At 32.1% G+C, this 12,170-nt stretch overlaps 1 protein-coding gene and 1 pseudogene across 3 annotated transcripts; both read right to left on the reverse strand.

Annotated features, from left to right (window-relative positions):
* On the reverse strand, positions 2,742-4,680 carry LOC107608706 (lysM domain receptor-like kinase 3). Of its 3 annotated transcripts, none has more exons than XM_021107164.1 (4): positions 3,954-4,680; positions 3,791-3,838; positions 3,438-3,477; positions 2,742-3,243 (listed from the first exon to the last, which is right to left on the reverse strand). In XM_021107164.1, exons 1-4 carry the CDS (start codon positions 4,534-4,536, stop codon positions 3,096-3,098), a joined length of 819 nt encoding a protein of 272 aa, XP_020962823.1. In that variant the 5' UTR covers positions 4,537-4,680; the 3' UTR covers positions 2,742-3,095. The 3 variants fall into 3 exon arrangements, with proteins under 3 accessions (XP_020962823.1, XP_016165898.1, XP_020962824.1); XM_016310412.2 differs by having other exon boundaries at positions 3,042-3,356; positions 3,954-4,677; XM_021107165.1 differs by having other exon boundaries at positions 3,126-3,351; positions 3,954-4,679.
* On the reverse strand, positions 5,904-9,422 carry LOC107608703 (annotated as a pseudogene).

A 12,170-nucleotide genomic window follows, 5' to 3' on the forward strand; every position in this document is an offset into this window, starting at 1 on the left:
AAAAAGTATTAATAGTATTTTTTTCATAAATTTATTTTAAAAATACAATAAATATTTGTATTTTGTATCTAATTATCTAATAGAATCATTTTTAAATAAATATGTTTTTTTTTTCATTTGTTGGCATAAATACTTCTCGTAGGCGAACCACGAATTGTAAAATGAAGTAATAGCAGTAAGAGTCTTATGTATGATATATAAATATATTAAATAGTATGAAATTTGAATAGTTTGTAACTTAAAATTTGTTGTGATAATATTATTATGACAATTTCAATGTAGTTGTTTATTGTATTTAATTAATTAATTGAGAAAATTATAATTTTATTTTTTTTTAATTTTTAATTTTCTAAAACTTGATTGTTTGATTTCTAGACTTTGCCAAGTAAGCAAGCCGTAGTATCATTAGGAAAATAAATATGGCTTAAATTTAATGTATAATAAAGATTTTGGTATCAACTTTTATATAATAAAAATAGGCAAAGGATTCGATGGTCCCAAAACGTTTGGACCATTAAATGGTCCTATAACAAAACATATTTTTTAAATTTTTTAATAACTGCTAAATAGTCCTTATTTAATTTTAATTATAAATTAGTCTTTTATATATTATTTAATTATAAAATCTATTTTTTATTTTATAAATTATTTTTTTATTATTCATCTATAATGTTTATTGAGAATAAAAAATTACAACAATAATAAATTAATTCTTCCATTAATTCTAATAAATATTTTGCAATGATCATAATTTTATCATTGATCCAATTACATACGTATTGGGTTGGAAAAATCGTGTTTGTTAGAAATTCAATCGATTGGATGCACAAACCAATCGATTGAATTTCGCGAGGCATGTGGGGTTTTTCTTATTCAATCGATTGGTCATATTATCCAATCGATTGAAATCATCAAAGCAATCTAGGTTTAGTTAATTCAATCGATTGGTTCTGTTACCCCTCACTAAATTATTATTTTCGATAACCACATTTCTCAACTTTAATTCCCCAAATACGAGTTTTTTTTATGCAAAACAAGTTCGTTGCACTATAATTTTTATAGAGTTCGCCTAACGCCCAACGAACTTCACTCCAAATTCTATAAAAAATGGCTAACTCAAATTCTTAAACTTCATAGACAACGGCAACCATTATCATCGTCCAGAGTACATAGGAGTACACAAGAATATTGGAGAAATATTTTTTTTTAATTTATAATGAGAAAAAATTCTTGTTAAATATGGCTTATTCCCGTCTACGAAGCACTGACACTTCACTGAGTTATCGTGTCCACGCGTCGGACACATTTCGGACACGACACTCACCGACACTTGTCCGACACGCGTGTCTGCTGTGTCCAACCGTGTCTTAATAAAAAATAAAAAATTCTTCTCCGAAAACGCCTGGACACACCTAAATACCATCACGTGTCCGCGTGTCCAGTCTTATTCTTAACATATATTCTTAAAATAAATTTAGATATAGTATATATTATTATTTATTAAAACAAAAAATATTTTAAATAATTGATATAATTAAAATAAGACATTAAAAATAATTAAAAATTTTAATTTATATTTTAATATCAATAAAATATCAAAATATCATTACAATTTATTTAAAAAATACTTTATATTTTATATATATGCGTGTCCCCGTGTCATGTAAGATTTTAAAATTCGCGTGTCGGCGTGTCCTGTGTCGTGTCGTGTCCCGTGTCCATGTCAGTGTCCGTGCATCATAGATGTATCTGTGTATTTCTGGAAACGATGATAATGATTGCCATTAATGTTAAAAAAGTCATGCTTATTGTCTGTGTATTTTTGTGTGCTCCTATGTAGTGGACTATGATAATAGCTTAAAAATTCGAGTTTTGTTGATTTTGAAAAAAATTCGAGTGAAGTTTCCTCTATAAAAAAATATAGAGTGCGGCTAACTCGCCCTAAATTAAAAAAAAAAATCAGTAAATTAAACTTGAAAGATGGAGTATTGGAAAATAATATTTTGTAAATGATATTTTTTTTAACAGATCTTTTATAAAAGTAGAAATGATTTTAGTGTTATAGGACGTAGTGTACTAAAAATTTTTTCATTGGTAAATTTTTAAGATATCATGTACATATACGGATGCTGAGATGGATGAGCAATATCATGAGCACGATAACATTAACCAACAAGAAGAGCTAATATATGACCAAGATATGATGGATAAACAATATGAATCCGAACAAGATTTTGGAGATGAATTCACTGAGGGAATAACAGAACCAAGATTGCTTTGATGATTTCAATAGGGTAATATAACCAATTGATTGAATAAAAAAACCCCACATACCTTGCAAAATTCAAATCAATTCCAATCGATTGAAGTTTGGGAAGCCTGAATTTCAATCGATTGGTTTGTGCATCAAATAAATTGAATTTCTAACAAACACAATTTTTTCAACCCAATACATATGTAATTGGATCAATGATAAAATTATGATCGATTACGATTGCAAAATATTTATTAGGATTAATAGAAGATCTAATTTATTATTGTTTTAATTTTTTATTCTCAATAAACATGATAAATAAATGATAAAAAAATAATTTATAAAATAAAAAATAGATTTTATAATTAAATAATATATAAAAGACTAATTTATAATTAAAATTAAATAAGAACTACTTAACAGTTATTAAAAAATTTAAAAAACATGTTTTGTTATATAACCATTCAATGGTCCAAATTCTGGGACCATCGAATCCTTTGCATTGAAAGTTGATGTAAATCGGAATGTATTTGAAGAAATATAACTTGAAGAAGATAGCCAATTTTTTACGTAAAATTCAAAGGATTTTAAAAATTTAATAAAAATAACTATTATTAAGACAGATTAACTATTTGTATTTTTTTTTTTCCCTTACTTTTATGACATTTTCATTCTCTATTGAGAATGAGTAGTTTTGTTCTCACCCCAAATTTCCCAACCCTTTTAGAGACACAAACATAAAAAATTAAAAACTCATTACGAAGTTGCGGAACGAGAGAATAGAGTTCTTTACTAAAACAGTTGTATTTTAATTTGTAGAACTTATTTTTCCCGCGCCTTATTACTTGAATATAAAATCTTCTGTTGGTAATTTAATTTTTTCTCCTTCCTTCTTGAAATATCTAACACAAGCACAAATTAATAATAGCAGAACCCCACTTGTTCCAGCTATAGATATTCCAACAGCAACACCCTTAGCTAGACCTGTTTATATATAAAAATGATTAAAAAAAAATTAATTTAAGGTGAGTGGCAATGATTTCTTGTGTTATAGTCATCAATATAGCCAGCTTTCTTTGAAGTTCAGAGAGCTAGACCTGTTCTGCAAGAAGAAAAAGGAAAATGAGAGTTAAAAAGGATAGAAACCAAACATGAAGCAAGCAATTCAATGCAAGGTACCAACCTAGTACTTGGATACAGGGGAACATAGACTCCATTTTGATCTGCAAAATTGAGGAAGAATAAAATGTTAGGCAAATGAAATGCACACAAATTCATACCAACTACTTTGAATAAAATTAAGCAACTAATGAAAAGAATAATTTTTATTTAAAGCATACAAAACATAAAGGATCCCTGATCTCCTATAAGAGGCACCATGATCCGAAATGTTAAGCCTATCGAATCGTCAAACTGACACAAACCAAATAAAACTAACATGTAGCATCTTAATTAAAACCTTACATAATTCAGTAATCCTTCAATTTCATCATAATTCACCAAATACTTTGAACTATATATATATATATAGCATACCTCTTGCTGGAATGAAAACTATCCCTCTAGTTTGGCTGAAGTTGACACCTGTGTTTGAAACAAAGAAATGGAAAGGCATATGAAACAAATGCAGATAAATTAAAACTATGTGATTTCCTTAAATACATATTCTAATCACCAAGACTACAAGATTTATAGCTACCTGGATTATAACTCTGCAGCAACTTAGGATCAAGTTTAGTCTGATTTGCAATTTGCAGCAAAGTATTACCTACCCTAAGAGGGAATGTAACAAACAAACCATAATCCTTTGAAACATGGCTGTTCCCACAAGAACAATTGACCGTGACATTAACCTTAGCATTAACAGGTACATGATTAGGATCATAGTTGTTGAACCTTTGCAAAATTTCAACTGTGGTAAGATCAGAATATCTCATTTTTGCAATGAGATCATAGGTGTCACCTTCAATAGCTGAGTACTCAAACACATGCCCCAAGAACTCACCATTGATGCAATCACAAGGGAATGGAATATTGATTCTGGAGAAAGATACTGGTAGATTATTGGGCATTTTGTCCTTATTGTAGCTAATGATAACATTAGAATTTGCCACAACATTTGAATGCATAAAGGATGCAATGCTACCAAGCTTAACTCTAGGGTATACAAAGTATGAAGCTATAGCTAAATCACAACCCTTTAAACACTCTGATTCTAAATTGATGAAACAAGAACACTCCAATAACAAAAAGAACAAAAGAAAACTTTTCTTTAGCTTCATTTTGTTAAGGAGATTGATACCAATATAGAAAGAAAATAAAAAGTGTTGGATGATTCTTATAATTGGAAACCACAATTTGATCAATTTTGATTATTTCATTTCCTCTATTTGAAGAAAGTGATGCTACATTTTTTTTTTCACTCCTAAGTTATAGCCAGTAGAATTTTATACAGAGTGTGACTCAAAAGTCAACACATATTGGCTCTTAGGTGCATGCAAAAATATACTATTAATTCATAATTGGATTTTGTAGTTGAATTGCATACCCTTTATTGAGGCCATGTTTGGTGTATTAGAATAATTAGAAGAAGAGTGTATAGAACAAATTCTAGTATGGAATCATGTAGATTGCAAATGTTGGATTATTCAAATGAAATGATCTGCATCCAAGATACCAAGCTTGTCGGGTAATGTGAAACTTCTTAGAATAATGTGTCCTTTCATGGTTCATGGTTCAAACAAAAACCTACTTTAATTTTTGAGGCACGCCTGTACTAAATTAATGGCCTAGTGCTGGTATATTTCATTGACTTCACCCTCTCATTATTATTATCAAAATAAATAAATAAAAATCTATGATATTTGGATTTTTTTAGTTTATTTCATTATTGACTTTAAATTATTTTATATACCTGATGAGTTTGATTGAATAAGCATGCTTAGAAGCTAGAAGACCAAAACTAAGTAAATAGAGATACAAAAATGGCCCATGAACGGTGGTCTATGTCTCATGGAGATTTGATTTGGTAGTTTTATTGGGATCATGATACAGTTGGCTGCTCATTGCTTTCAACTCTCATGTCTCAATCTAAAAAGGTGAAAACTCAGGTGCAGTTGACTTCACGTGAAGTTGATAGCTAAGAGCTGTTAGATGACAATTTAGTCAAACATGTCAAATCATTTCTTAGCTATCAACTTCACATGAAGTTAACTACACCTGAATTTCCACAAATACAAACTTTTCAAATAATCTTTAAAAATTACTCTTTCATGTAATCATTAACTTATGAAGGTATTGATTGTGATTGCCACGATCAAATAATCCATTTTACGATAAAATAATATACCCAAAGTTTTCTTGCTAAATTATTTGTTGCATGATCAACTAAATTGATAGAAAATTGCAAATGAAATGTATGTATTAAGATTAGTTATTTGATTACTTTCTAACTGTTCATTTAATTTGACTAATTATTATTCAAGGATGCTTTTGTAAAATGAAATAAAAAGTACCTTATGTTAATCTTGTAAAAAAAGGAAGTGTAGGTCATCTAAGTATCTCTTAAGATGAGCAATGTCTTTCAAAGTTGTGAGGAAAATAAAAAAGACTATCTGTTTTAAGTGTCATATCAAATTACCAAATGCAATATTTGAGAAGCTAACCATAGATGATGTATATAACTCTGTTTTGTGACATGGATTGTTTGTTTAACAAGACCGTGAATAAATGAGACAATAATTGATAGATATATGAGAAAGGCAACAGTTTGAGTGAATCTTCCCAAATTAGAATATCTTTTGCAAAAGAAAGAATCACAATGTGACATTTAGATCATGCTTCATTGTTAGTCCCATCTTGCTAGATTCACAAATCACAAGAGCTGGACTTTCATAGAATCAGATCCCAATTCTCAGTGGCTGAACTTAATGTCCCAAGAGCAAGCACAACAGATCTCATCTTTGGACGTCGCTGCGGATCTCCCTCAGTACATGCCTTGGCAAGTTGTGCCAACTGGAAGCAGAACAATAGTCATAGCTGTTGAAATCAGAAACAGAATTAAAAAAAAAAACGATGCTATAGCCATAACTAGTACCTTGAAAACTGAATCAATTGAGTAATTATCTCCAAGCCTAGGATCCACCAGATTTTTAAGACCTTCTTTTGGATCTGGCTGCTTAAAAACTTCATCAAACTGCAACACAAGTAATCAAAGAAATTAGAAAACAAGGAAACTACAGTTTGAATTGGTTATGTAAAATCACTAGGCTACCATTGGTAAATAATGAACAAAAGGGTGAGAAAAGAAATCACCAATGCCACAAGGCCTTTAATTTCATCACCATCCTTCATCACAGCTTCTTTTGCAGAAATAAGCTCATAAAGAACAACTCCAAAAGCATAGACATCTACTTTAGGAGAAACTTTGCCAAATACGTACCTGCGAAAAAGGAGAACGGTATAACTGAATTTAACTCCACAAAACAAAGTTCATGTTCTGTTGGAACATGTATTGTGTGAATTTAGAGAGACCAAAAATATGATTCATCATACTCTGGTGGCATGTAACCAAATGTGCCTGCCATTTTATCAGTTGGAACTGATGAACCTCCTACATCAATCAGCTTTGCTAGTCCAAAATCTGCCACCTGAAAACAAAGTAATACAGGATAGATCTTGCAAAATTATTCCGGAGAAGATAAGAGCAACAATTAAGCTAGCATAAGGCAAGCAAAAAAGTTTATTAATTCTTACCTTTCCATGGAAGTATTTGTCTATTAAAATATTTGCTGATTTGATGTCGCGATGTATATATACAGGCATTGTATGTTCATGAATATATTCAATTCCCCTGGCTGAATCCAGGGCTATTTGAATCCGGTTAGACCATGACAAAGGTTTTCTATCTGGAGACAGTTTGATTTTATCATTAACTAATTAAGTTCTTATAAATTTCTATCTGAATATGTACTTATATCACCTGAATCTTGTAGATGTTGGCTCAAGTTTCCGTTGTCAATGAATTCATAAACAAGGAAAAGAGAACCCTTAACGCAATATCCAATCAACCGCACCTACATAAGAAAATAAGAAGATAACATGAGAAAATACTGAAAACAAACCATGAAATATGGCAACTGTGGCTCAGATATGTTCCTTATTTTATTCAAACTTACAAACACAAGGAATTAAGAGAGAAGCATTACCAGGTTTATGTGATGAACACGGGTCATCACTTTCAGTTCTGCAAGAAACTCTTTTGATGCTTTCTTGTCCATCTTTTTTATTGCAGTTCTCTGTGTTATCAAAGAAAACTTCAGCCAAAGTGGAAAAACAGAAACGAGTAACAAGTAACAAGTGCAAAGTTATCCAAACAGAATTATGAAGTACAGTCTAAGAACATGGATCACAAACCTCGCCATTCAGCTCTGCATAATATATTCCCCCAAAACCACCTTGACCTATTTTGTTTGCCAAATTGAAATTATTTGTGGCATTGGCTAGTTCTTGAAAGGAAAACTCAGTTGATTTCTCTACACTGTAACCTATGATGCTACCATAGGCTGCATGAAATTGAATTGAATGAAACAAATCTTTAAGCAAAAGAGTAAATGACAGAATCAAACTCTTTTCTTCTTCGATATACCTTTCATAACCCGAGCAGTTTTCCGACTTGTATGTTCTACTAGCAATTTTTTCTTCCACACCTTCTTCCTTCTGCAATATCTAACATAAGCACAAAATGCAAATAACAGAAGTGCTGCTACAACTCCTGCAGATATTCCGGCAATAACCCCACCTCGCAGACCTGCTTGAAGATTAAAGATCAATATATCCTTACCCTGGATCTGGGTTGGTACCAAGCGCAAGTGTAATCACTATCAACTCTCAAAATAGTACTACTTTCTGCTTGGAGAAAATGTCATACCTCTAGTGCTGAAAAGTAAAACAAAAACACACTCATCAAGATTGGTACCAGCAGATTATTGGAGATGAAACAAAGTTATTCATCTTCCTGTTCAAATAGGATAGACAGTTAAGTTAAATAAATAAATAAAATACCTTGGGTAAAAAGGCACATAGTTACCATTTACATCTGGAAAGTGAAAGAAAAAAAAATTATGAGATTCATTTCAAGGATTAAAGTTCTTCATAAACGAATTTGAAAGATACCATTATGAGCATGCAAATGATAAATTAAGGAGTGATACCCCAAATCAGTTCCTGTAGAGGCTAACAGAGCTCGCCTACATGAGGGACTGATCTGAGAATTTTTTAATCAACGATGGGACTGATATATTTAAACTCGTTAGAAGACTTAATTTGTGTATTACTCTAAATTAAGCATACTCTAGAATGCATAATTCATTTCTTCGTACTGATGAAGATGCTAATAAAACAATAAACCAACACTAATTAAGTACCCTAGTACCCTTTAATCCATTAAACATCATGAATAAGAACTGATACCTTTCCCAGGAATATAGACCAAGCCACTCCCTTGGCTGAAATCGACACCAGGATTGAATCTCAGCAGCAACAAAGGATCAAGTTTTGTCCGGTTTGCAATTGACTCCAAAGAATCCTCAGGCCTAAGAGGGTATGTGATGAACAAACCATAATCCTTGCTGACTTTTCTGTCCCCACAAGAACAGTTAACTGTGACATTAAATATTCCGTTATCAGGAATTTCAGTCGGTGAGTAGCTGTTGAAGGATCTCAACCACTCAGCAGTGGACAAGTTGGAAAATCTCCACTCAGCAATGGATTCATAGGTGTCATGATTGGAAACCGGATATTGGAATGTGTAGCCAAGAAACTCACCATTGATGCATTCACAAGGGAATGGAACATTCACCCTTGTGTAAGCCATGATTGATATGGTTGAGACATCTTTGTTGTAGTTAGCAATATCTTGTGGCCCTGTAACAAACCGTGATTTAAAAAGTGTTGCAATATATGTGAGGTTAGAACCTGGCCAAATATAGTAGGAAGCTAAAGCTAAGCCACAACTATTTCTACACATTGATTCTGCATTGAATGGTATACAAGCCACCAACAACAAGAAGAGTGATAATCTGAATCTGGGTTCCATATTCAAATCAAACATATTATATTAACATGGTTTTGGTACAAAGTGTCTGTTAGATAAAAAAAAAAAAGTGTCTGTCTGTTTAACTTTCTAATCTTTAGAAGTTGACTTAGATACACTTCCAGCCTCACATATGATCGTCGTTGACCCGTGTCATTGGCTTTAATTAATTTTGACCAGCACAACAAAACTTTAATCCACTTAGTGAATTAAATTTATCTAAAATGTTATTTGTATACTAAAATCAATCACTAAAATCACTCACTGATATATTTCTGTATAAATATATATAATTTAATTTATTTTCAATATGTATTTGTATTCCAATATATATTTTATAGTGGTGATTAACTTTGGTGGCTAATTTTGATACGTAACATAACTCTACATTTAATACATATTGTTACTCAATTGAATTAAAAGTAACGTCAAAATATAATTAGAGGAATGTTAGGGCCAGCAACTTTTGTGATTTGTAGCCATTAAATAGCCATCAATGATGATTTTAATGGTATGAGATTGGTGTGAGATTTCATCCAATGACTCATTTTTTTTTACTGGTTACATGCTGGTCAGAATTTAACAAAATTGCTGACCCTAATATATCAAAATTAATTAAGTTCATTTATAATTTTTTATTTTAAAGTAAAAAAACTCAACACAATAAGATAGAGCAAAAGAGAAAAAAATAAAAACATAACGTTAAAAATAACAACTCTTAGTTATTTTTGACATTACCATCAACAAATACAGGATTCACCACCAATCTACTTATTGTAACTTGTAAAGAATCTATTAATAATATCCACCACACTTGAACCTTGATTTCTTAAGATTCTATCATTTATGTTTAGCCAAATTGTTTAGATGACCACAAAAAAGCCAACCAATCACTTCTTCCATTCCGTCGATCTCGCTAATAAATCCGTCCAACTTTCATAGAGTTCCTTGAGTATATCTGGAATAGTCCATATCCTTCTAAGAGCAAACAACCAAGCACTCCATACCTGCCAAGTGAGCTCACAACCAATGAACAAGTGAAACACAGTTTCAATAGACTTATGACATAATACACACATGTTATCATTTTTGGCCAATAACACCTAATTTACACCGTTTTTCCTTTGTATTTACTCTATCAATCAGTGCAAAGCAAGTAAACAACTCAACCCTTGGTGGGACGAATCCTCTCCAAATAGTACTAGCAAAGCTATAACTTGTGATATCCGTCGGAAGTACCTTTGCCTGCAACACCTGCACAAATGAGTTAGTTGAATAAACACTTTTGTCTTTATCGAATTTTCAGACCACTATGTCCTCTCTCTCAGTTGTCAGTTTCACTGATTGTAAAGTCGCATGAAGCTGTACCAGTTCCAGCTCCCATTGAAACAACTCTCGTCACGATTGAAAATTCCAAATCCACTCTAACCCATCCCAAAATTCACAATCTCCTATGACAGATCCTTGAAGATTTGAAACCGAGAATAGTCTTGGAAAAATAACTTTCAGAGCACTACACGGTAACCAGCTATCCTCCCAAAACCAGATTATCCCCTTATCATCTTCTCTCTCACTTGTGACTCCTTGATTTGCAGCTGATAAATATTCTTCCAAGGACCCCTCTTGTAGGTACAGGCTGATCACAAATCATCTCAGAAGAATTCATGTTATTATAGGAGCATACAATTTTCTTCCAAAAGGGACAATCTTCTTTCGAAAACTTCCACCACCACTTGAACAGAAGCGCTGTATTGCGAATTACCGTGTCACCAACTCCCAACCCTCCTGCCTTTTTCGGAGCTTATACAACTTCCCGTTTTACTAGCGGCATCCCTTCCCTCTCGTTCTCCTTACTCCACAAGAAGCGTCTTTGTAAGGATATTATCTTTTCTGCTACTACCTTCGGCATTTTGTACAAGCTGAGATAGTAAATAGGCAAGCTATTAAGAACAGATTTAATGAGAACCAACTTATCCGCTTTATTGAGAGACTTTGTTTTCCACAGACTTAGTTTTTTTTCTACCTTGTCAATCACTGGTTTTCATGTCTTGACCAATCTCGGATTCGCTCCCAGAAAAATGCCAAGATATCTGAAAGGAAAAGACGCATCTTTACACCCCAACAGCCGACACATCTGTCGTGTCCAACTTTGCTCACAATTAACCGAAATCAAACTAGACTTGTCAAAAATAATACTCAGCTCTAACATCATCTCAAAGCAACGCAATAACCGCTTATAATTTCTTATTGTCTCTTCTTCAGAAAGACAAAAAAGTATAGTATCATCCACAAACTACAAAAATGACAATTCAATGTTATTCCTTCTAACCAACAACAAAACTATGCGTCCATTTATAATTTTATATTGCATTTTTTGTGTTTCCATTCTCAAGTTAGTATTTGAAAAAGATGCCAAGCAAATTTTGTTGTTGTATATTTTTTCTTGGTAATTTTTTAAATAATTATATTGAATCATATATAAATTACTGAATGAATGTCTTGTACAAACAAACCTTTAAATTTAATATTAATTTACATATTATTAACTAATTCCTAAATAATATAGCACTTTTAACTTTATACTATGTGGTGCGAGTCTTATTTTAGTTAATATAATAAAAGATAAGGGTTTGGGGTAAGGAAGAGGAGGTAGCAGTCAGACGCCCCCATCTTGGCCAACTGCTCCAACAGACACTCAGTAGCCCAGGCTGACTGTGGCCAACCCCAGCATTCGCGGCCAACATTCAGCATCCTCGGCCGACCTCGATTATTGATGGTGATGAAAAATTGTGCGGTAAATAAAGGGTAAAAATATAGAAACCA

Source organism: Arachis ipaensis, chromosome B07, assembly GCF_000816755.2.
Source record: "Arachis ipaensis cultivar K30076 chromosome B07, Araip1.1, whole genome shotgun sequence".
Classification (NCBI taxonomy): domain Eukaryota; kingdom Viridiplantae; phylum Streptophyta; class Magnoliopsida; order Fabales; family Fabaceae; genus Arachis; species Arachis ipaensis.

Coding starts and splice junctions, on each gene's coding strand:
- LOC107608706 (XM_021107164.1), bottom strand. CDS start 4,536: ATGAAGCTAAAGAAAAGTTTTCTTTTGTTCTTTTTGTTATTGGAGTGT. Junction 3,478..3,790: donor AGTTTTCATTCCAGCAAGAG/GTATGCTATATA, acceptor TCAATTTTGCAG/ATCAAAATGGAGTCTATGTT. Junction 3,244..3,437: donor CCCCTGTATCCAAGTACTAG/GTTGGTACCTTG, acceptor TTTTTATATATA/AACAGGTCTAGCTAAGGGTG.